The 25,449-nt window shown below is 33.3% G+C and overlaps 1 protein-coding gene across 1 annotated transcript in view; it reads left to right on the top strand.

Annotated features, from left to right (window-relative positions):
* Rbp (RIMS binding protein) overlaps positions 1-25,449 on the top strand; it is a 439,820-nt gene that overhangs the window by 392,472 nt on the left and 21,899 nt on the right. The window contains exons 26-27 of the mRNA XM_089098234.1: positions 15,465-15,499; positions 24,853-24,936. Of these exons, the coding sequence (XP_088954360.1) occupies positions 15,465-15,499; positions 24,853-24,936 (119 nt within the window). The remainder of the gene's footprint in view (positions 1-15,464; positions 15,500-24,852; positions 24,937-25,449) is intronic.

The following is a 25,449-nucleotide window of genomic DNA, read 5'->3' as shown; positions in this document are numbered from 1 at the left end:
CTCGTTCTCTGCACATGTAGCTAGAAGATTCTCCTCCTCACTTTCTGTGAGCTCCCACTCGGTCCATATATCCTAAAAAGGTCAAGAAAACTCTGGTCAAAAGCTCTGTGGATAGGTATAGTCTTCATGAATATACTGAGGGGTGTTCTATAAATATAATGAACAGGGTTACTTATTATTTTTCATTTTATCTATAATTTTGTATGTCTAAAACTCATCAATTAGCCAGATGTGGGTTTTTTTATTATTTTTTACATACGGAGTGAGATTTATTGTCATTGATAGAAGCATGTATGAGATTTAATGTCTGTAATGAAACCATGAAAAAAACATTTCCGAGAACTAGGTTTTTCGATGAAAAGAAAAAGCTAAGTCATTAAATCAAAGAGGGCAGAAATAAAGTTGAATAATTGCTTAAAGGTAAATTTTCTGTAAACATACTTCTAATTAATCACTCCTAAAAAGGTAAGTATAGACCGCTCATCCTCTATGGTGGGGGGCGCATGCACAGCTGAGTCCTTCTCGCTCGACTAGGTGCTGTAGTGAGTTGTTTTTAATGTTGTAGTGAGTTGAGTACATTATTTTTAAAGATTTAAATGAATCAGATTAGTTAAACAAAGCTTATAAATAAAAATTCTATTAATAGTTAATTCTGTACCGACTACATAAATATTTAAGACCAAGTGCATCACGAATCAACATTGTGGTCTGAGAAATTCAAAAACTCATAAACTCAATACATAGTTTGCGATAATTTCAAGTCGATTACTATCTAAAAATTTTATTTCTACAAAACGTATACCTTCCTTAGGTTGAAGTGCTGTTTTACACCACAAACTGATAGAAAATACCACTTTACTTGAGTACATTATACGTTATGCCTATTACAATTTGTCCCCATTAGCTTGATATGTTATCTCGTGAGAAAAAACTAACAAATAAACACGCAGACTAAACTTGATGAAACTTATATATTTGAAATCAGCATTTAAAGCTGATTCTTTGATGAATCTATTGCTATCGAAATTCCATTTTCTAGAGTTTCGGATATCATTGAGCTGGTTCGCTCCTTACTTACACATCGTTACCACGAAATGTTTTATTAATTAAAAAACTTTCCTCAAAATAAGTTTTTCAAAGAAAAGTAAAGAGCTACTACATTAAATCAAAGATGAGCAGAAATAAAGTTAAATAATTGTTCAAACGTAAACTTATGTCCAATGCCATACTAGTTAAAGTGACAAAAACTCTTTCCCACAAGAGGACACTTTCGACTAAAAGTAAAGAGCTACCAGACTAAACCAAAGATATGATGAAATAATAATGAAGAATTGTTCAAACTTAAATTTTCTCTATTACAGGAATGGTTTAATTTCGAACCATTATATCTACAAAAGGTACAATAGTTGAGTTAAACTAAGAGGTTTCAATTTCAGGAAAAAATTACATTTTGACAACTTTTGACAATTTACCAAATTTAAAGTTTTGTTTAGTTTCAAGATGTTTTCTGTCACTCATCATCTTTTAATCATTCACTAACAATAATAAAGAAAACCACTTCAAACGGTGGGTCCGCTCCTCACCAAATCATCTGATGTATACGATAGTCCAGATGATGTATAATGAACTTCTACCACGTCGTTATCATTATCTGAACTAACAATCTCAGATTTACAAATAAAAAGCTCCTCACTTTCTGTGAGTTCCTACTTGGTCCCAACATCCTAAAACGGTTGAGAACACTATGATCAAAAGCTCTGTGGAAAGGTATAGTCTTTATGAATATACTGAGGGGTGTTCTATAAATGTAATAAACAGGGTTACTTATTTTTTTCATTTTATCTATAATTTTGTATGTCTAAAATTCATCAATTAGCCAGATGTGGGTTTTTTTTTTTATTATTTTTTACATAATGAGCTAGATTTAATGTCATTTATAGAAGCATGTATGATATTTAGTGTATGTGATGAAACCAGGAAAAAAACCTTTCCAAGAACTTTGTTTTTCAAAGAAAAGTAAAGAGCTACGATATTAAATCAAAGAGAGCAGAAATAAAGTTGAATAATTGCTTAAACGTAAATTTTCTGTAAACATACTTCTAATTAATCACTCCTAAAAGGTGAGTATAGACCGCTCATCCTCTATGGTGAGGGACGCATGCACAGCTGTGTCCTTCTTGGTCGACTAGGTGCTGTAGTGAGTTGTTTTTAATAGGAATACATTTAAAGATTTAAATGAATCAGATTAGTCAAACAAAGCTCAAAAATAAAAATTCTATTAACAGTTAATTCTGTACCAAATACATAAATATTTAAGACCAAGTGCATCACGAAGCAATATTGTGGTCTGAGAAATTCAAAAACTCAGAAACTCAATACATAGTTTGCAATAATTTCAAGTCAATTACTATCTAAGAATTTTATTTCTACAACACATAGACCTTCCTTAGGTTGAAGTGTTGTTTTACGCCACAAAATACTAGAAAATCCCGCTTTACTTGAGTACATTATACGTTATGCCTCTTACAATTTGTCCCCATTAGCTTGATATATTATCTCGTGAGAAAAAACTCAAATAAACACACAGACTAAACTTGATAAAACTTTTATATTTGAAATCAGCATTTAAAGCTGATTCATTGATGTATCTATTGCTATCAAAATTCCGTTTTCTAGAGTTTCGGATAGCATTGAGTTAGCTCGCTCCTTACTTACACTTCATTACCACGAAATGTTTTATTAATTAAAAACTTTCCACAAAATAAGTTTTCAAAGAAAAGCAAAGAGCTACTACATTCAATCAATGATGAGCGAGACATAAAGTTAAATAATTCTTAAAACGTAAACTTATTTCTAATGACATAATAGTTAAAGTTACCAAAACTCGGTTCCACAAGTTGACACTTTTCAACTAAAAGTAAAGATCCACTAAATCCATTAGCTGATAGAATAATACACTTCATTAACACGACATGTTTTATTAATTTAAAATCTTTCCTCAAAATACGGTCTTCACAGAAAAGTAAAGATCTACTACATTAAATCAAAGATGAGCAGTAATTAAATTAAATAAGTGTTCAAACGTAAACTTATGTCCAATTCCATACTATTTAAAGTGACAAAAACTCTTTCCCCCAATATGACATTTTACAACTAAAAGTAAAGAGATACTAAATAAAAGTCATGTTTAAATAATAAAGAATAGTTTTTCAAACGTAGGCTTATTATAATGTTAAAAAACATTGACCCACAATAGAACACTTTCGAGCAAAAGTAAATAGCTACCAGACTAAACAAAAGAGATGATGAACGAATAGAGAATAATTATACAAACTTCAATTTTTTGTATTACATTAATAGATTATTTTAGAAAAAATATATACACAACACTTAAAAGACATGAAAAAATCTGTCCCACAACAGGGAACTTTTCAAATAAAAGTAAAGAGCTCAATACACAAAGAGACTATGACATAATAACGACTCCTTTTTCAAACGTTTAAATAAGTGTATCAATACACTTATTAGATTGATAAAAAACTTTCTCCCACAATAGGACAATTTTTGAGTAAAATTAAATAGCTAGAAGACGAAATCAATGATATGATGAAAGAATAGCGAATAATTGTTCAAACTTAAATTTTCTGTATTACGGGAATAGTTTATTTTAGAACCATTATAACTACCAAAGCTTCAATACCTGAAAAACTCTTTCCAACCATATGTCAATTTTCAACTAAAAGTAAATATCTAATAAATCAACTATAAGATGAAATAAAAAATAATAATTGTTCAATATTAAACATATGTTTATCAATAAAATTATTATATCTATACAAAACATTCTCCTACACGAGGACATTTGTCACAGAAAAGTAATGAGATAGCAGATTAAAACAAAGATATGATGAAATAATAGTGAATAATTTTTCAAACTTAAATTTTCTGTATTACGGGAGTAGTTTATTTTTGAACCAATATATCTAGCAAAGGTTCAATACCTGAGTTAAACTAAGAAGTTTCAATTTCAGTAAAAAATTATATTTAGACAATATTTGACAATTTACCAAATTTTTAAGTTTTTGTTAGAGCCTTGGGTATGCATGTTCATCATGATTTGCTTATTTTCGTTGGAAAACAAATTGAAAACACATATTTTTGGACTCACATCAAACATTGCGGAATATGCATTTGAAGAACCTTTCATAATTTTCTATCTTGTCCTCTATTTCAACATATACTGACTCCTAAATCCATTCAAAGCTCTTAAATATACTTACCTAACGGTTATTTATTTACGAAATCGTGCATACTGTTGATTTAGAACAATAATTACCTTTCTATATATCAATTATCACTCACTAGAATTGCCACTTTTCACTCATGGAGAATGGCTTCAAAACAATACTTCTTACATTGCATAGACTAATTATGTCAAACAAGACATCTTCAATGCAGATTAATTAATTGTTACGTTCTATTTTGTCTCGGACATAGGAGTGCATCAATGTGAAGTGTGAATTTCTTTAAACTATCAAAGATTGATCAACTCGGGGATTTCATATTTATTGTGTAATCAGAAAAAAAACAGAAGAAAAATTCATAAAATATATATTGAAATATACTCCAAAATAAGATCTATTACAACTTAAATGACGCGAGGGGGCGTGAAAACTATAGCTTTTAACTTTGATATGTAAAACTAGACAGAAAAGTCTATAGAAGTGGGACTGACACCCACTTCAACCCTCGCTCTCAAAATCCCCACCACTCCCGTTCCCCAACCTCAAATTTTCCCGAGTATTTTAATATCTCCCCTTCCGCCCACCCTCAAAATTTATAGGACCTAATTTTAATAGTAGTTTATTATTTTCTTTGTAAAACATGTGGTCATAGACTATAAAAAACGGAACTTTACTAGCTAGTACGTATTTTCATCGTATTCTATATATTTTAGTTGTAAAAAACACTGAAAAGCAATATTAAGATCAATATTATTAATACTAGTTTAGTATAGGTTAGTTTATCCTCGATCTTTAAATCCCCCACACCCCTCCCCCGCTATAATATATATAAATTGATATAAATTATAAAAAAAAACGGAACTTTAGTAGCTAGTACATATTTAAATCGTATTTTAAATATTTTCGATGGGAAACACACTAAAAAGCCATACTAAGAGCTATAATTGTGAGGTTAGGTTAGGTTAGGCTAGTTCTAAGAAGAAAATGTGCCTATAGGCTCGGCTACAATCGCTCTTGAAACCCCCCCCCAACCTCCAAAACACAAAAACAAAATTTAAAGATTCTTTTTAAATACAACCCAGAAAAGACAAAATAAAATCGCTAGTATCGTGGTTAGGTTAGGTTAGGTTAGATTAGGTTAGGCTAATTTTAGGACTAGCAGCCTAAGTTAGGTTAGGTTAACTGGGTGATCCCCACCCCATGGGCCACAGGCCAACGGTGGCATAGTCGGGGTATCCACCCCCAGGATAGGTTAGGTTAAGTGATCTTAACCTAACCCAGGCTAGGTTAGGTTACCTAACATAACTAGGGTTAGCAGGTTAGGTTAGGTTAGGTTCGGTTAAGTGGCCGGCCACTTAACCGAACCTAACCTAACCTAACCAGCTAACCCTAGTTATGTTAGGTTACTACGACTCACCTGGGATAGGGCAATACCCATTAACCTAACCTAACCTATTATGGGGATGTCTCCCCCGAATAGGACGTCGTTGACCGGGGGGCCCGGGGGTGTTGAGCAACGAGTGCCCCGCCCCTAACCAATCTTAACCTGCTATTCCTAAACCTAGTCTAACCTAACCTAACCTAACCTAACCTCACAAATATAGCTCTTAATATGGCTTTTCAGTGGAGGATTTTAAAATCCCCTGGAAAATTTGAGTTTGAGGTGAGGAGGGTGGAGGGGGTTTCAAGAGCGAGGCTAACCTAACCTAACCTAACCTGTGAGTCCTAGAACTAGCCTAACCTAACCTAACCTCACAATTATCGCTCTTAGTATGGGTTTTCAGTGTGTTTTCTAATGAAAGTATTTAAAATACTATTTGAATATTTACTAGCTACTAAAATTCCGTTTTTTTTTTATTGTTTTTATTAAAAAAAATTTTTTTATTTAATGAGCTTGGGTGAGGGGTGGGGAGGATTTATATAGCACTTAGAAAAAAAAATAAACAAAACTATGATTACTAAAATAGATCTTAAAATTGCTTTTCAGTGTGTTTTCCAACGAAAATATTTAAAATACGATGAAAATATGTACTAGCTACCAAAGTTCCGTTTTTTTTATCTTTTAGGAAAGCAGGTTTTCCAACGAAAATATTTAAATAAGATTAAAATTCGTTAAGAGAAATTTTTTTGTTTGGGGGGGCGGGGGGATTTTAAAATCCTCTGGTCAATTTGAGTGTGGGGGAAGGGGGTGGTGGAGAGTTCGAGCGCGAGGGTTGCGGCGGGGGGCAGCCCCACTCCTATAGACTTTTCTGTCTAGTTTTGCATATCAAAGTTAAAAGTCATAGTTTTCACGCCCACTCGCGTCATTTAAGTTGTAATAGCTCTGATTTTGGGCCATATTTCAAAATATCTTTTATCAATTTTTCTTCTGTTTTCTTTCTGATTACACAAGAAGTGTGAAATCCCCGAGTTGATCAATCTTTGATAGTTTTAAGAAATTCTCACTTCCCATTGATGCACTCCTATGTCCAAAACAAAATCGAACGTAACAATTAATTAATCTGCATTGAAGATGTCTCGTTTGACATAATTAGTCTATGCAATGTAAGAAGTATTGTTTTGAAACCATTCTCCATGAGTGAAAAGTGGCAATTCTAGTGAGTGATAACTGATATATAGAAAGGTAATTATTGTTCTAAAATCAACAGTATGCACAATTTCGTAAATAAATAACCGTTAGGTAAACATATTTAAGAGCTTTGAATGGCTTTAGGAGTCAGTATATGTTGAAATAGAGGACCAGATAGAAAATAATGAAAGGTTCTTCAAATGCCTATTCCGCAATGTTTGATGTGAGTCCAATAATATGTGTTTTCAGTTTGTTTTCCAACGAATATAAGCAAATCATGATGAAAATGCATACCCAAGGTTCTAACAAAAATTCTAAAAATCGATAAATTGTCAAATATTGTCTAAATGTAATTTTTTCCTGAAATGGAAACCTTTTAGTTTAACTCAGGTATCGAACCTTTGGTAGATATAAGTGTTCGAAAATACACTTCTCCCCTAATAGAGAAAATTTAAGTTTGAGCAATTATTCGCTATTATTTCATAATATCTTTGGTCTAGTCTGGTAGCTATTTACTTTAACTTGAAAATTGTCATCTTGTTGGACAAAGTTTTTTTATCACTCTAATAAGTTAACTTCTAAACTTAATTATAAGTTTGAAAAATTATTATTTATTATTTCATCATATCTTATTTTATGTATATATATACAGTTATTTTATTATTTTCATAGTGTTTTTTAGAGTTTATATTGGTTTTACTATGTGTTATATCTAATTTTAAGAAAATAAACTATTAATGTTATACAGAAAATATAAGTTTGAACAATCATTCACTGTTTTTTCATCATATCAGTGGTTTAGTCTGCTAGCTCTTTACTTTTAAGCAAAAAGTGTCCTCTTGAGGGAAAAAGTTTTTTAACACTAAGAAGTCTAAGTTTGAACAATTATTCTGTATTATTTAATAATAAATTTGATTTAGTAGATCTTTAATTTTAGTTGAAAAGTGTTCTCTAGGGGGAAAGAGTTTTTGTCACTTTAACTAGTATGGAATTGGACACAAGTTTACGATTGAACAATTATTTAATTTTATTTCTGCTCATCTTTGATTTAATGTATTATCTCTTTACTTTTCTTTGAAGAAAGTATATTGTGGAAAGTTTTTTAATTAATAAAACATTTCGTGGTAACGAAGTGTATTATTTCATCATATAATTGATTTAGTAGCTCTTTACTTTTAGTTGAAAAGTGTCCACTTTTGGGAAAGAGTTTTTGTCACTTTAACCATTATTGCATTGGAAATATGTTTACGTTTTAAAAGATATTTAACGTTATGTCTCGATCGTAATTGATTGATATTATTATCTCTTGGATTTTCTCTGAAAAACTGAGGGTGATTAAAGTTTTTTATTTAATGAGAAATGAAATGGTACCTGCGGGTAAGTACTGAGAGATCTAACTCTCTGGTCTTTGAAATTCTAGAAAACGGACTTTCGATGTGTAAAGATACATCAAAGAATCATCTTTAAATTCTGATTTTCAATATATAAGTTTCATCAAGTTTAGTCTGTGTGTTTATTTGATAGTTTTTTCTCACGAGATAACATATCAAGCTAATGGGGACAAATTGTAAGAGGCATAACGAATAATGTACTCAAGTAAAGCGGGATTTTCTACCATTTTGTGTTTTAAAAAAGAAATACAACATACGTAAGTTATATGTTTTTTATAAATAAAATTATTAGATATTAATCAACTTGAAATTATAGAAAACTATGTATTGAGTTTCTGAGTTTTTGAATTTCTCAGACCATAATGTTGATTCGTGGTGCACTTGGTCTTAAATATTTATGTATTTGGTACAGAATTAACTGTTAATAGAATTTTTATTTATAAGCTTTGTTTAACTAATCTGATTCATTTAAATCTTTAAAAATAATGTACTCCTATTAAAAACAATTCACTACAGCACCTAGTCGAGCAAGAAGGACACATCTGTGCATGCTTCCCCCACCATAGAGGATGAGCGGTCTATACTCACCTTTTTAGGAGTGATTAATTAGAAGTATGTTTACAGAAAATTTACGTTTAAGCAATTATTCAACTTTATTTCTGCTCTCTTTGATTTAACATCGTAGCTCTTTATTTTTCTTTGAAAAACAAAGTTTTTGGAAAGGTTTTTTTCCTGGTTTTATCACAGATACTGAATCTCATACATTCTTCTATCAATGACATTAAATCTCGCTCCGTATGTAAAAAATAATAAAAAAAAAAACCCACAAATGGCTAATTTATTAATTTTATAAAAACAAAATTATAGATAAAATGAAAAAAATAAGTAACCCTGTTTATTACATTTATAGAACACCCCTCAGTATATTCATGAAGACTATAACTTTCCACAGAGCTTTTGACCATAGTGTTCTCGATCTTTTTAGGATGTTTGGACCGAGTAGGAGCTCACAGAAAGTGAGGAGCTTCTTTTGTTTAAATCTGATATTGTTAGTTAAGATAATTATAACGACGTGGTAGAAGTTCATTATACATCATCTGGACTATCGTATACATCAGATGATTTGGTGAGGAGCGGGCCCACCATGGGAAGTGGTTTTCTTTAGTATTGTTTGTGAATGATTAAAAAATGATGAGTGACAGAAAACATCTTGAAACTAAACAAAACTTTAAATTTTGTAAATTGTCAAATGTTGTCAAAATGTAATTTTTTCCTGAAATTTAAACCTCTTAGTTGAACTCAGGTATTCTACCTTTTTTATATATAATTGTTCGAAATTAAACGATTCCCGTAATACAGAAAATTCAAGTTTGAACAATTATTCGCTGTTATTTCATCATATCTTTGATTTAGTAGCTCTTTACTTTTAGTCGAAAGTGTCCTCTTGTGGGAAAGAGTTTTTGTCACTTTAACTAGTATGGCATTGGACATAAGTTTACGTTTGAACAATTATTTAACTTTATTTCTGCTCATCTTTGATTTAATGTAGTAGCTCTTTACTTTGCCTTGAAAAACTTATTTTGAGGAAAGTTTTTTAATTAATAAAACATTTCGTGGTAACGATGTTTAAGTAAGGAGCGAGACAGCTCAACTATTTACAAAACTCTAGAAAATGGAATTTCGATAGCTATAGATTCATCAAAGAATCAGCTTTAAATGCTTATTTACAATAACTAATATTCATCAAGTTTAGTCTGAGTGTTTGTTTGTTATTATATACTCAAGAAATAGCATATCAATATAATTTTTACAAGTGTTAGGATGAAACGTTTATAAGTTACTAAATTAATGCGGGATTTTATATTCTTTGGAATCTTTAAACTACACTTCAAAATATTTTAGTTCTCAGTGTTGCATAAACAAATTTCTTAGATCGTTATCGACTTGAAATTATCGAAAACTATGTATTGAGTTTCTGATTTTCTTATGTTCTCAGACCACATTGTTGATTCATGATGCTCATTGTATTAAATATTTATTTATTTTTTACAGAATTAACTATTTATAGAATTTTTATTTTTAATCTTTGTTTAACTAATCTAATTCATTTAGATATTTAAAATTAATATATTCCTATTAAAAACAACTCACTACAGCACCTAGTCGAGCGAGAAGGACACAGCTGTGCATGCGCCCCCCACAATAGAGGACAAGTGGTCTAGACTTACCTTTTTAGGAGTGATTAATTACAAGTATGTTTACAGAAAATTTACGTTTAAGCAATTATTCAACTTTATTTCTGCCTTCTTTGATTTAATGTCGTAGCTCTTTACTTTTCATCGAAAAACATAGTTCTTGGGGAGGTTTTTTTCCTGGTTTTATCACATACATTAAATCTCATATAGGCTTCTATCAATGAAAATAAATCTCACTCCGTATGTAAAAAATAATAAAAAAACCCACATACAGCTAATTGATGAATTTTAGACATACAAAATTATAGATAAAATGAAAAATTATAAGTAACCCTGTTTATTACATTTATAGAACACCCCTCAGTATATTCATGAAGACTATATCTTTCCACAGAGCTTTTGACCATAGTGTTCTCGACCTTTTTAGGATGTATGGACCGAGTGGGAGCTCACAGAAAGTGAGGAGGAGAATCTTCTAGCTACATGTGCAGAGAACGAGAGCATCGAGATTACACCCGAGGAGGAGGAAGAACTTCTATGTACATGTAGAGCCTTCGAAGGTACCGATGACGATATAATGGAAGTTCATTATACTGAAGATGGACTTTCATATACGTCAGATGATCTGGTACGGCGGGGGCCTTCAGGTCGTCTTTACATAGAAGACGATGAGCGGTTGGCCCCTAGTTTACCTACAATGAGAGTACGCGGCGGTTTATTTGAGGACATGCCCCCTTTAATCGTTATAATGGTCAATGATGAAGAAGATGAGGTTCAATTACTTGAACCGGAGGTTGAGTGTATACCACCTCCTCTGGTGAATATAGTGTTAGTAGAAAATAATGCTGATGATGATGATGTTCAAGTAATTGAGCCTGACATCATATATTTAAAGAGTATTATAAATATTGATTTTATGAATAAATAAAGGATTAGAATAATGATTTTATTTAAATAGCATGGACAAAAAATTAAATGTTGATTTCTTAAGAAAAAAATTACACAGCTAACTTCTACGAATTTTTTTTTATCTTTGATAGAAAACTTGGCTGTGGACTGAGAACACTCTATGGGATGATCTAATCAATCTGAACTATTCATGTACATAAGTCTCTGCTGGTATTCTTACTCTATGCATATCGAGTATGAGAAAATTAAAATAGCAGAAACAAATTTATTGTATGATTATGGTATAAAACTTATCAAGCATATCAAAAATTGGATTTATCGTAAAATGGTATATGAGAACACTTCCACCATGGTTTCCGTTGTTTAAAATCCTTTTCGTAGAATGACCTCTTATGTTGTCTCTTGAAGGGCCACTTTTTCTCTTCTCTTGGAGCATAATCATCATAGTAATCCGAGTTATATCTTGCACTATACACATTTTTCTTTGGGTTTGCACTTCTGTGTTTTACGTTATATAAAAAGCTCTCTTTTACCAGTCTTTTCTTTTAATCTTCCTTTTCTGTATTATCAATACTTCTTTTATCTGAGCTTAATCGGTATAGATTTGTTTCATTGTCGCATATAATTTTTCTTATTCTTTACTCCAGATTCTTCTCATCTGTCTCTGCCTCTATGCAGTCTGAACATTCAGTAGGTTCATGTGAATACTCAAAATCATGAAAATGTCCTTTACAAATAGAACAGTTGCAATAAAAGGATATTTCTAACTCAATTTGTTCACTCATGCTATTACACTGCTAACTAAAAACTTATTGAAGTATATTCGTCTGCTAATAAAACTCGCGCAAGCCTACCGGTCCTGAGCGTTACTCTATCACGCCTATATAGGCAGGCCGCTGAGTAATTGAGAAGGGGGATTTAACCGGCATATTTAGTTGCTGGGAAGCTCCATTATTAGCGCAATGTTTCTAGGGATCTCTGAACATTTTACAAATCCCTGTTTTTCCATTCTCAGTGAGAAAACCATATAACAGACATGAATTGCTGTTGACATCCATAAATGTGACAAAGTTCCTGTTTTTCAAATTCTCACTGAGAAAACCATATAACAGACATGAATTGCTGTTGACATCCATTAATGTGACAAAGCTCCTGTTTTTCAAATTCTCACTGACAAAAACCATAAAACATCCATAATTTGATGTTGACATCCGAGAAAAACATCAACTAAATCGACCAACACACATAACCATCCATTAAAACAACCATAAAATTGAGAAAATTCCTGTTTTTCCATGTGAGAAAATTCCTGTTTTTTCATTCTCACTGAGAAAACAATAAACCACGTGGTGCTGTCACGACCTCCTGACCCCTCTCTACTTCTATATTCAGTTGATAATTGGACTGTAATGCCTTGATCCTACCAAACTAGTAAAATCTCAAAGGGTTGCAACCTGGGTGAAAGTTAGTCACGGCCTGAGAGAATGAAGTTGAAGATTTTCTGTGGAAAATAGCAATATTTCGGTAAAGGTTGAAAACTTTCTGAAAGACTAAGAAATATAAATAAAACCTAACAAAAATCTGACTCACTCAAAGGTTGTTCCAGAAAATAAGGATGAACTAAAAACAAAAATTTTAACAGCCCCTTAGCTTTATCACCTTACATAAGTTCAGGTAATTTAATTCATTATTAATTAATTTTTTTTTATTTGATCAAGAAATTAAGAAATGACAAAACAAAAAAGGTCTCTTGAAATACTGCAGCTCGAATTCGTCCCTAAGTCACTATCACAGACAAAAGATATATAATAAAGATGCATGGGCGTAGGGAGGGGGGGGCAGGGGGGCAGCTTGCTCTCCCCCCCCCTAGACCTTCAAATTTACATTAGATATGGCTGAAAAGGCAGATGGTTTGGAAAAAGCTGTTGATAAAACTCCATCACACTATCGACTGCCCCACCCCTAGACAATATGCTGCCCAATCCTGCCTACGCCCATGTACAGATGCCCAAATGAGCAATTTTTTGGTAACCAATAAATTTCGTACTCGGTTCATAAATGTTACCCGTTAAAAGCCAATTTATTCAGAACCTTTGAGTTTTATTAAAGTAATCCCAGAGAATTAAGAATAACATTTAAAATAAGTACACATTTTCTTATTATTGCTCATCAGTTTTAAACCTAGTGCAGGAAGATCGAGCTTCACTTTGTAAAAAAGACGGGTTTTTAATTGCTTTCGCACAATAGCTTTAATTTCATGTTAAGACTTCATTCCTAGGAAAAATATATTTTCAAATAAATTAAAACCCTAAAAAATTAATTTCACCAAAGTCGGAGCCAATCTAGGTCGTCTTTTTCATTTCGGAAAGCGAACAATGGTCACAGAGCAGAGTTAAGTCTGCTGGTATACAAATTATTATTGTTATTTTTCTTCTGCAATACGTAGCGTCTAATGGGAAGGAATTATGAATCTGAGACTCAATGCATAGGAACTTCAAAAGAGCTCATGGAGGGCAACCAGCTCCCCCTTCCCAACGTCAATCAGTTCTGCAAACACATTCAATCAAAATTTTGAGATAGCCATTTTGTTCAGTGTATTTTAAAGGTCCAGAAATTATGACTTTGAGAATGACAATTTACACAAAAAAAAACTAAGCATAAAAATTAAAAAAAAAAACGCTAAGAATAAGTAATTGGGATTGTCGTATAAGTCATCTTGGAATGGTTGAACCCAGTAATAGATGTCCAACAGGCCTATTCTGCAATGTTACCAAAAATTGTCTTGCCTTGAAGTCATTTGTGACTTTGAGAATTTACACAAAAAAAAAACTCAAAAAACGCATACAAAATTTGTTTACATCCATTTTTGCTACGTTTTTACGATTCAAACAAAGATGTTGGGGTGGGGGGACTCACTGTACTGCTGTCAAACGGGAATATCCTCTTACTTATGCTCAAGGCTTTCAACCTATATGGATCTCTAATTTCAGTAAGCAGACGATTTATTAAAAATTTTTAAGGGGGATGAGAGGGAAAAACAAATTTTCCTAAAGGAGTGACCTATCTAGATCGTGTCTTCACACCTACAGAATGGTAGTGTGCCAAGTATCAAAAAGCTATATTGCAGTTTTCAAGAAAAAACTTACAGATTAATATTAAATATATATAATGCATTAATATATATTATTAATATTAGATATGTATAATTTGGTCGTTTAATAAAGTAGATGATCGCTTAATTAGTAATGTTTAATTAACATGAAATCGTTTGAATTTCATGATTTTCCAATATACAGGTGATGCGTATATACAGGTGATGCAATATATATGGTGATGCGTATTTAAATCATCACCATCATCACGAATTACTTCAAGGCACTCCTATACCAGACACCTTGTTGTAACATTGCAGAATAGGCCTGTTGGGCATCTATTAGTGGGTTCGATCATTGCAAGATTACTTATACGATAATCCCGATCACTTCTTCTTAGCGTTTTACAAGACACAAATGGAGTCGTAGGTTTGAAGGATAACTACTTAAAACGGTCTGGATTAGCTGTCGAATATGTTACACCTGCTAACCCTGGAAAATGCAGGATAACTGAGGGCAAGTGACGTCGTATTTAAGCAAAAAATTTAATCTTTTTAAAAATAGAAAAAATATATAAATTATATGCAGAGCACAAAAAAAGGACTGAACACTTTCAGGGGCTTTCTAAATAAATTATGTTTACAGTGGATATGTTATTAATGTATGTTTACTGAGCACTCCTAATTGATTTTGTTTTTTTGCCTAGTTGCCTATAGGGTTTCAGTTGACAGGTTGTCGGATTAGTATTTGTTGTCATTTTTTACAGATTACATCCGCAGAAGCTAATATTAATCGCATAAGTGGGATAAGGGATGCTCGAATGCACTCTGTATTATCGACTACAGTTTAGTCAGATTTTATGGGTTAAACGTCGAAATCTTTAAGCCCTAGTCTGTTCCAGCACTAAACAATTAGCAGCTTTGGGTTGATGTTGCAACTTTTTCTATTTTTTATCTGTTTTTGTGTTTCACCTACCCCGGCTTGCTTGGCTTTAATCGTCACTTTTTCATTTTTCCTCCACTCAAATGTCCTCTTGAACTATCTTTCTCTCTTTTTGCTGTCAGCCGCTGGACCTGAACCTAGGAGTCTTTTGCAAGAGGTAAGTCTTCTTTTTGCCTCCTACTGAACCCTGTTTGCTTATCTTAAAGTTGGTTTGGGCGTTTCAGTAGCCAAATTGTTTGACTCAGTACAGTCAAATTAACTCAATGTACCAATCGTCTGCAGGAAAAAAATGCTGCATATTTTTTGCTTGCTTAAGTGTTATATGTAAAAAGGATAAACTGAGCTATTGCGCTCTAGAGCTAATAATGGCGAATAGGGCGTCGAATCGACGTCTCAGTTGCTGGGTCTTTTTTGCACGGAGAAGCAGCAAGCTTGTCGCCCAACGTTGCTGCGGCGGGGATCGAACCCTGGGCCCTGTGTTGCCAATCAGATCATCACTCCTCTGAGCTACAACAGGGTGTTAGATGTATAAGGTGTTAAAATTAATTCTTTTAAAAAATTTCAACATTCAATGACATGATTTTTTTTTTAATTTCTTATTTAAATACCTAATTGAAGGTATTATTTCAAAAATTTTATAATTTTGAAGAGTTAGTACAGACTCTTGATAAAAGCAATATCAGAAATAGGTCAAAATTGTAGCTAAATGGTTGAGGGACTGAACAGACGAATTATGTCCGCCATAAAAAAAGGCCCTTTAGTTTCAAATAATTGTACAAAAATGTATTTTTTTTCAAATAGTAGGTAAAATAAATTACAAACAGTTTGTCTTCGAAAATATTAATTCTGAAAACTATTTAGTTTAGATAAGCATTTGAAAATTGTTTATTTTCGTCTTATTCATCAAAATAGAATTAATTTGAAACAGAATAATACTGAAAAAAGTCTGTAAGTAGAATTTGCTTTTTGCCTCTTTTCTTCTGCAAAGTGCACAGGCTGATTTTACTTATTTACCAAAATCAAAGTTAAAAAAAATAGCTAATTTGAAAGTTAGCTTAAAATTTGTTTACGCCTCCCCATGCCTTCTGAAGATCAAAACATAATTTGTACATTACTGAAAACAATCCTTATTTCGAGCTGAATGTTTTATTTCTCATAATATCGAAAAAAACATAATAACCAAGATTATTGAACAAACGAACAAATAAATATGTATTGACAGTTTTATATATATACTCGTATTTATTCTTGAAAGTCTTTATAGTTTTCGATTTATTACAGTTAAAAAAGGTAAAATATTAGTAGTAGTTTACAAATATTACCTTCTAGTTATTTCAACATCCCCCCCCCAACAAGCCCTGGAAGTTTCAGCTTCACAAAAGTAGTTAAAAAGAATTGCATATACTTACTCATCCTTAATTTTTACAAAATGTTTTATGCTACTTATTTGGAATATGAAGAATTCCTTAGATCCCACTGGGTAAGTATGAAAAAAATCGAGAAAATGCAGGACATAGAATTAAAACGAGGTCAGTCACATCCAATGAGAAAGAAGAAGAGAGAAACATAAGTATTTCGGCTAAGACGTCAGCTCAGTTTTCCTCAGGACAGGAAGAATAAAAAATAGATAAAAGCCTCTCCTAGTTGATTTTTGTTTTTCAGGGTTATTTTTTTCTTCTTGCATTGTGGACGGCCGAGCGGAGGTGTCGGCCGAGATATCTGCGTTTTCCCCTTTTTCTGATAGATTCAAACAATAGTGGTTGAATATTATTCACCTTTTCTTGAAATTAAATAAAAAAAACAAGTTTTTCTAACTGAAAGTAAGGAACGACGTTAAAACTTAAAACGAACAGAAATTATTCCGTATATGAAGGGGGCTGTCCCCTCCTCAACGCCTCGCTCTTTACGCTAAAGTTTTTTTATTGTTTAAAAAAATAGAGTTGTGAGAAAGTCAAACTTTAGTGTAAAGAGCGAGGCGTTGAGGAGGGGACAGCCCCTTCATATACGGAATAATTTCTGTTCGTTTTAAGTTTTAACGTCGTTCCTTACTTTCAGTTAGAAAAACTTGTTTTTTTTATTTAATTTTTGAACGTTTTTGAATTAATGCAGGTTTTGATTTTGGCTCACCGTACATGAATAATTAAAACAAAATTTGCATATTATATTTGGTTAAATGGCTTTCTCGAAACTTGTTTAATTTTATTTACGAACGTTTTTATTAGTAATAAATATACGTAACTTAGAATTAACTTACGTAACGAACTTCTATATTCATAAATTTTTAACACGTATATTAGGGGGTTCGCCCCCTAGTCAATACCCTGCTCTTTAAACTATAGTTCGAATTTTTTTTCCAGTTCTTTAAAAATAACCTCTTAATCACAATCAGTTGATTAGTTGAAAAACTTGTTTTTTTTATTTAATTCCTGATCTTTTTCTTTAATAATGCTGGGAAATCAGGCGCCCCCTTCATAGCAATGTCCCTTCCCCCATGAAAACTTCCTTCATGGAAAGATCCTTCCATATAGCCCCCGCCCCTCGCCTTCCCCCACCTACCAGAAAAAATCTCCTCTGAAAAAGTCTGTATAATTCACAATAAACAAAACAATATGTTAAAAATGAGTAAAGTTCATAAATTTCAGCCCTCCCCCTGGGGACTTTGGGGGATCAAGTCATCATAAAAGACATTTTTATCATATTTTCGACCATGCTGAACAAAATGGCTATCTCAAAATTTTGATCGGGTGACTTTGGGAAAAAAATGAGAGTGGGAGGGGACCTAGTTACCCTCCACATTTTTTTGTCACTTAAAAAGGGCACTATAACTTTCAATTTCTGTTCCAATGAGCACTCCCACGATATTTTAGGACAACTGGCTCGATATGATCGCCCCTGGGGCAAAAAGAAAAAAACAAACAAACAAATAAACAAACAAACAAATAAACACGCATCCGTGATCTTTCTTCTGGCAAAAAATGGAAAATTCCACATTTTTGTAGATAGGAGCTTGAAACCTCTACAGTAGGGTTCTCTGATACGCTGAATATGATGGTGTGATTGTCATTAAGGTTCTATAACTTTTAGGGGGTCTTTCCCCCTTTTTTCGAAAATCAGCCAAATTTTCTCAGGCACGTAACTTTTGATGGGTAAGATTAAACTTAATGAAACTTATATATTTGAAATCAGGATTAAAATCTGATTCTTTTGATGTATCTATTGGTATCAAAATCCCGTTTTTTAGAGTTTCGGTTACCATTGAGCCGGGTCGCTCCTTACTTACAGTTCGTTACCACGAACTGTTTGATTTGGTTTTTGTTTTGTGACTTACTGTCTTTTTGCTGTTTTTTTCTTGCTTTATTTCTAAGTAACTCTGTGGCTATATGTTTCAATTAATAGATAGAAGAATCTGTTTCCATTCACTGTATCGCTTGACGTAAGTCCCCTCCGTCCTTGAAGGTCGAAATACACGGCCAAGCTCTACTGGATCGTCTTTAAGGCTTGTTAGAAAACCGTGATTTCTATACGGCAGAGGGGTTGTCGTTTTTCATCATTTCTAAAAAAACCGTAGAACGAACAGTAGAGATTCGTTAATGAGTAGAGGAGGGGGTCCGACTCCGAACGGGACTCCTTATATGGGCATAGAATACTGACGGGACTCCAAATAAGGGCATAGAGTCATTAGGGAGAACACGTGGTTAATGGGGTATGTGATTCTAGAAACCTTAAGTAGAACACGGGTTTATAGAATTGATGATGTTATTGTCTTTTGAAAATGGGAATCAGAAGAACTAGGTTTAAAATACCAGAAAGTGGAACTTGGACAATTTTAATACAGCAGAACGAGTTTCTAAGAACCTTGAAAATAATTTTATATTCAAATTTCTGAAGTGTCACAAGTTGTTCTCCTTGTGCAGTACATATCCAAAGTTTTTCTCTTGTGTTTGTATTCAAACCATGAGTATAAATTTTGTAGAATATATGAATAGTTTTTATTAAAGAAATACTTCTTGTATCTCCTCCCGCGTGAACACTTAGCTCTGAAAGATTTGGCAACACGCTAACCAGCACACGCATACCAATATTAGATGATTATCCATGAAAACCCAGACACAAGGAAGGAGTGGTAAAGGTTTACAGTTTTTTAAATAATGTTGGGAAATCTGGCGCCCCCTTCATGGAAAATTCCCTTTCCTCATGACAAATATTTCCATGGAAAGATCCTCCCACGTAACCACCTCCGCTGACCCCCCCCCCACCCCCCCACCACCACCATCCCCACCAGAAAAGAAATCCCTGCTGGAAACGTATGCATACTTCCGAATAACCAATATTATATGTAAGAAATGGGCAAAATTCGTAATTTGCAGCTCATCCCCTTGGGACTGTGGGGGATTGAGTCATCCTCAAAGAAATAGCTATTAGATTTTTCTACTATGCTGTACAATTTAGTTATCTAAAAATTTTGATTGAATGAATCGTGTATTTAATTGACCTTTAGAGGGGGCATTCTTAATCACCATTTTTTTTCTTAAACTAAAAAAGTCAAGAAAAAATACGATAGGACCATAGAGTCAATACAATGACCCCTGAAAAATAAAACACTCCACATCCGTGATCCTTCTTCAGTCAAAAATACGAAATTCCACAATTTTTGTAGATAGGAGTTCGAAACCTCGACTACAGGATTCTATGATACGCCGAGTCTGAAGGTGTGATTTTCATGAATATATATTGGATATGTGTTATATATAATTTTTGTTCGTTTTGAGTTTCAACTTCGCTACTTTCCTCGGAAAATCTTTGTTTCTTTAAATCAATTTAGGAGTCAAAACTAAATACGCAGCCTCACAACAACAAACTAACCTATAACACTATTCATAGTCCTACAGGAACTGCGATTTCAGTAACTTTCAGTATACAATAAAAATTATCTTAGAAACATAGGCATAAAAATCAAAAGCTTAAAGTCATTACACATCATAAAAATAGTGGATTTATTTATCAGGTAACATCTTGTTGTCACCTAGTATTACTCGAAGTGAAGAACATAACCATAATAGGAACTCTGGAAATCCAGTTATTTCTCTCTATGAAACGGAGGATTTTAAGTTGTGATACATATTCTAAAGCGAGTTTGCAGTTCTAATACTAGTAAGATCCCTTCACTTCTAACTTTTATACAAAACAATCATGAAATGTCCTTTTAAGATCCAAAACGACAGTCAATCATTGAACTGAGCTCATTGTGCAGAAGTGAGGCAAAATTAAAAAAAAAATAATAACAATCTGAAAATGCTTTACTTTTATACTGTTAAAAGTCTCCTTAAAAGGTTTACTTTTACCGTAAAAAAAATCCTATATTATTTTGTGTATCTAGTACAGTGCAAGTTTTTTGCAATCCTACAAAAATAAGGAAACATCACCAATTGATTTGTCTGCACTATTTTTATTGATATATGTTAGATAGCCTGTGAATTAATAATTTTTGTTCGTGTTAAGTTTCAACTTCGCTCTTTACTTCCCTTGGAAAAACCTTAATTTTAAATTAATAATAATAAAAGTGCTATTTTAAAAATGTGGCAAGCTAACAGCGAGGGGTCTTATTCTCCCCTTGGTTAATGGCCCCCATTTGTTGAAAGATTTCACTAAAAAAGGACTCAAATGAGAAGAGTATTCGTTTTCTGAAATTGTTTTTTCGTAATTTTTTTTTAAGCTAAATGACGGTGTCACATACACAACATTTAGTGACTCATACTGGAAAGGGCATGAACAGCAGTAATTACTAGAGTGAAAATGTAGTTTCACTTATTAACAAATTTCAGAAGGCTCTGGGTCAGCATATTCTTGTAATTTATATGGTTTGATAATTGTCCCAGTATTTATGGTACGTAAAATTTATGTACTTCAAAGTTGATAATGTATTTTTTAAATAAATTTTGGGAGCAACAGGTTTCTGGAGACCTTGGGGATTTGTGTAGTCTTACAAATAGAACTTGGGACTGCCAGCTGGGAGGAGATTTTACAATAAAGGACTCAGCTATTGAAGTTATTTATATATTTTTTTTTGCCAATAAATGACAAAATATAATGATTTTATGGTACTTGTGCATTATATCTTACCCGTCGCTATGAAATAATACAGGAAACAAGACATCTGGGTATGTGCCATGTATAAATGAATCTCAAATCGTGATTTCTTATTGAGTTTAAAATATTAAAATTTTTGGTGTTTGTGGTTTAGGGGGGCCAAAAAAAACACTAAGAGAACTTTAGTGTTATGGGTGGGGAGGGGGTAGTTTACTTTCGTTCATACAATAATTTCTTTTCTTGTGTTGTTTATTGCAATATTAATTTCTTCCTTTAGGTTATTTTCAATTCTGAAATTTTCAGAAAATCTCTATTGACTGAAATTAGAAATAAAAACAACATTTTGTCTTCCGTCCATGATCTCTACTCAAATTGTATTTTGTCGTCCGGAACAATTTATACAAGAATAATCGCACACAGGATAAAATGTAATTACTTCTACAGTCATTTTTATATAATTTCATCAGGGACTGCGCAATAGTAATGACTTATACCGGAACTATGTGTATTTTTTTGTCAAGAATAAATGTCGGCGTGCAGTTGTCACAGAATTTTTTTTTTTTGGGGGGGGGGGAATTGGGAGGCGGGGACATTATTGCTAGAAAAAACCAGGGGTATTAAATTTAAAAAATCAAGGAATGCTATTTTTTAATGAAAATCTTTTTGCAGCGTGTGTTCATCAGGCACTCCATGGTAACGAACTGTAAGTATGCAGCGGTGGCAGTTTTTGTCAACTAGATTTGATATTATGATATAATGGTTTATATACAATTAAAACCACTCGCAACAAGATCTACATGCAGAAGATTTACGGGCCACTCGGGTGCCCCGGGCAAAGTAATGACGCTCTCACCCTACTGACTCCCCTAAAGTTTTTCAGTCGAAATTAAAACAAAAATAAATTCATGACTAAAATTATTTTATCCAGAGGGAGGAGGGACCAATTTTGTGCGGAGGATAGGTATATAGGGACTCTCCCGGGGGGAGGGACGTTGTCATGGGGTGAACTTGTAGGGGGAAATTATACACGGGTGATTGCTTTCTCTTTTCCGTCTCAATTTTATGCTTGGAGTTATTAAATGTAATTATCAGGAGTAAATTTTCACCATGACTGAAGTTTCTAGAGAACATTTTCGGGGGGAGGGGGATTTATCCGTTTAGGCTGGGCCAGATTTTCTAGCATTATTTAAAAAAACAATCAGAAAATAAATATAAAAAACCAGTTTTTCCAACTGAAAGTGAAGAGCAACATTAAAACTTAAAAGGAACATAAATTATTACCTATATGAAGATACGTTCCGCCCCCCTCCACACCTCATCATTTACGCTGACGTTTGAATTTTGTCCCATTTATTTAAGAACGACTCCCAAAACGCAAGGGTTGTTTAATTAGAACAATGAGAAGCTTCTTTAAAAGTCTTAATATATTTTAGTGATATGTTGAGCAGTTTCACACGACCCTAATCGACGTAATAATATCTATGAGCTTTAACTTTTAATTTTGCTTATCTTACTTTCTTTTTAAAATACTTTTTTTTAATTAAAATTTTAATAGCCAAGGCTTAGTGTTTTTTTTTTTTACACTTTAAAATATTTTGTAAGAACATAAATATAATCCTCCGACGAACATTAGAATATTGAAAGCTGCAGTCTGGCTCTGGCTCTAGATCTGGCTCCGGTAAGAAGCAACTCTATACTAGTAAATAAAGTTCTATGGATTAAAAGTATTGACTTTATGCACTAATTGCAAATATTCCAACTAATTGCTACTAATTTCAATAAAGGCAGTTTCAGCCAGCGTGTTCACATCAGTTTTGACTTGTTTATTTTTAGATATTGGCCCTTTTAAGATCGATGAGCTTAGAGATACTCATGAGTTTTTGTATTTCATAGTCAGCAAAATGGAACAAGAAACCAAAACTGATATTTGTCAAGTGTCCCAGGAAGATATTTTAGTATGCCCCCATTACGACTTTTCAAAGAAATTGCCGAAGGAATTCACATTTGGAGTTACCATTCCTTTGGCTTAAAAACGTATAGGCCACTGTATTGACAGCTTTTTGGAACCAGAAAAGACTCCAATCAGGTAATTTTTACGTGTTTTAGATATACATAGCTGGATATATGATTTTGCTGGTCTGAAGTCTGTTTTAACGATAATTAGTTAGGGATAATTAACGTTTGGGTGGCACCAATTGAAAATTGGCTCTAAAATAATCTTATCTTTTTTCTCCTCTGACTCTCTAATTTGATAAGAATATGCAGGACAGAATAATGCGCCTATTGGCCACAGAGGCTCGATATATTAGCTACATGGAATTTGAGGCCTTAGATTTGAATTAAAATCAAGTTGCCATCGCTCTTTGGAGAAAAAGCCGAGACAGATCTGTCTGAGTGAGAGCCAAAGCTGGCAGAAGCCTCTTTAAAGATTGCATAAAAATGATGTAATTTCACTTCTTTATTGATAGTCTATCATGATTTTGGGCTGACTCGTGACGGACAATGTCCACTGAACTTGTATGCAAAATGGGAATCTGAATTTTTACATTTCATGGTAACAAACTGTAAGTAAGGAGATATGCGGCTTATTAATAACTGAAACTCTAAGAAACAGAGTCTTGATCACAACAGGTACATGAAAAGAATCGAACATTGATGCTTATTCAAAATATTTAAAATGAATAAATTTTAATTTTACACATTAACATTTACAAACCTGAGAAAATTCGCCAATCTTTGGAAATAAGGAAAAGCATCCACATGTTTTTCCCCTCGAAAGTTTTCAAGCTCCTCGAGAGGTATCAAACTACCATGTGCGAAAATGTGGACTTTTTTATTTTTTTCCACAAGAAAGATCAGGGATACGTGTTTATTTGTTTGTTTTCCCCAGGGGTCATCATATCAAATCAGTGATCGTAGAAAATCGGGAGACGACTCAGTCGACGGGAAAACAGACGTACGGATTGTATTTTAAAGTATCGAAAATATGGGGAGGTATTTCGCCCCCCCAATTTCATTTTCTACCAACCCCGCCAGATCAATAGTTTTTTATCGCTATTTTTTTCAGCCGCGGTTTAACATATATTATATATATACGTTGGGATCAATTAACAACACTCAGTCTCCCCGGATCGGCCGACCCTTTATGAACTTTACCCATGGTTTACATATAGTATTGGTTATTGGTAATTTTAGTCTACAGAATTGTTTATGGGTAATTTTTACAGTAGAGGGGAGGGGGGGGGGTACCGGGGAAGTACTGGCTATGTAGTAATGGTGTAGGGGGGAATAGAAATTTATAAGTAACATAAGCCGGACTTCCCAGCATTATTTAAAATTGTAGGGTTCTATGACTAAGTGAGGTTTTGTAGAGACACTAATTTATTATTGCACGCTATATTTTTTTTTCATTTTGCTTTTAAGGTGCAGCAAATGCGGCAATCATGGTTGCGAAAGATGGGGGAATATAGTTGGATTCCCGAGTCTCCTGATTGTCCAGCTAAATGGGTGAGTTGTTATTATTTGATCTGATTAAACTTTGTTAGTTATAGATAAACTCTGTACAAGATGGGAGCCAAGTTTAGACGTTTACCCTCCCCCCCCCCGAGGGAAATACCCCCTCTCGGACATTAAACCCCGTAAAACCCCCAACTCCTAGGAAAATACCCCCGCCCCGCGAAAAAGACACCCCACCCCACAGGAAAGCGCCCACCATACAAGACTCTCGTGAAAAATACTTACCCCGGACTAAAATGGTCACCACCCACTTTCGACTTATACGACAGTACCAGGGCTCTCTTTTAACCTCTGAAATGGGGCTCTCTGATTCTTTTGAAGTTATGGAGGGGAAGGGTACCTCAAATTACATATTCTAATGCCAAAATACCCTAACCCTCCTTGAACCTTCAGATAAATTCAGAATTAGTCCTAAGGGAAAGGCGAGGGGAAGGGAGGTAGAAATTGATATATAATCCCCAGGAATGTATCTAGGACTTTTTTTATGCTTTTTTCTTGGGGGGG

This window comes from Artemia sp. Qi Xiang Cuo, chromosome 12 (genome assembly GCF_049724085.1).
Source record: "Artemia sp. Qi Xiang Cuo chromosome 12, ASM4972408v1, whole genome shotgun sequence".
NCBI lineage: Eukaryota > Metazoa > Arthropoda > Branchiopoda > Anostraca > Artemiidae > Artemia > Artemia sp. Qi Xiang Cuo.
The sequence above is the reverse complement of the archived record's forward strand: the minus strand, read 5'-3'. Positions and strand labels throughout refer to the sequence as shown.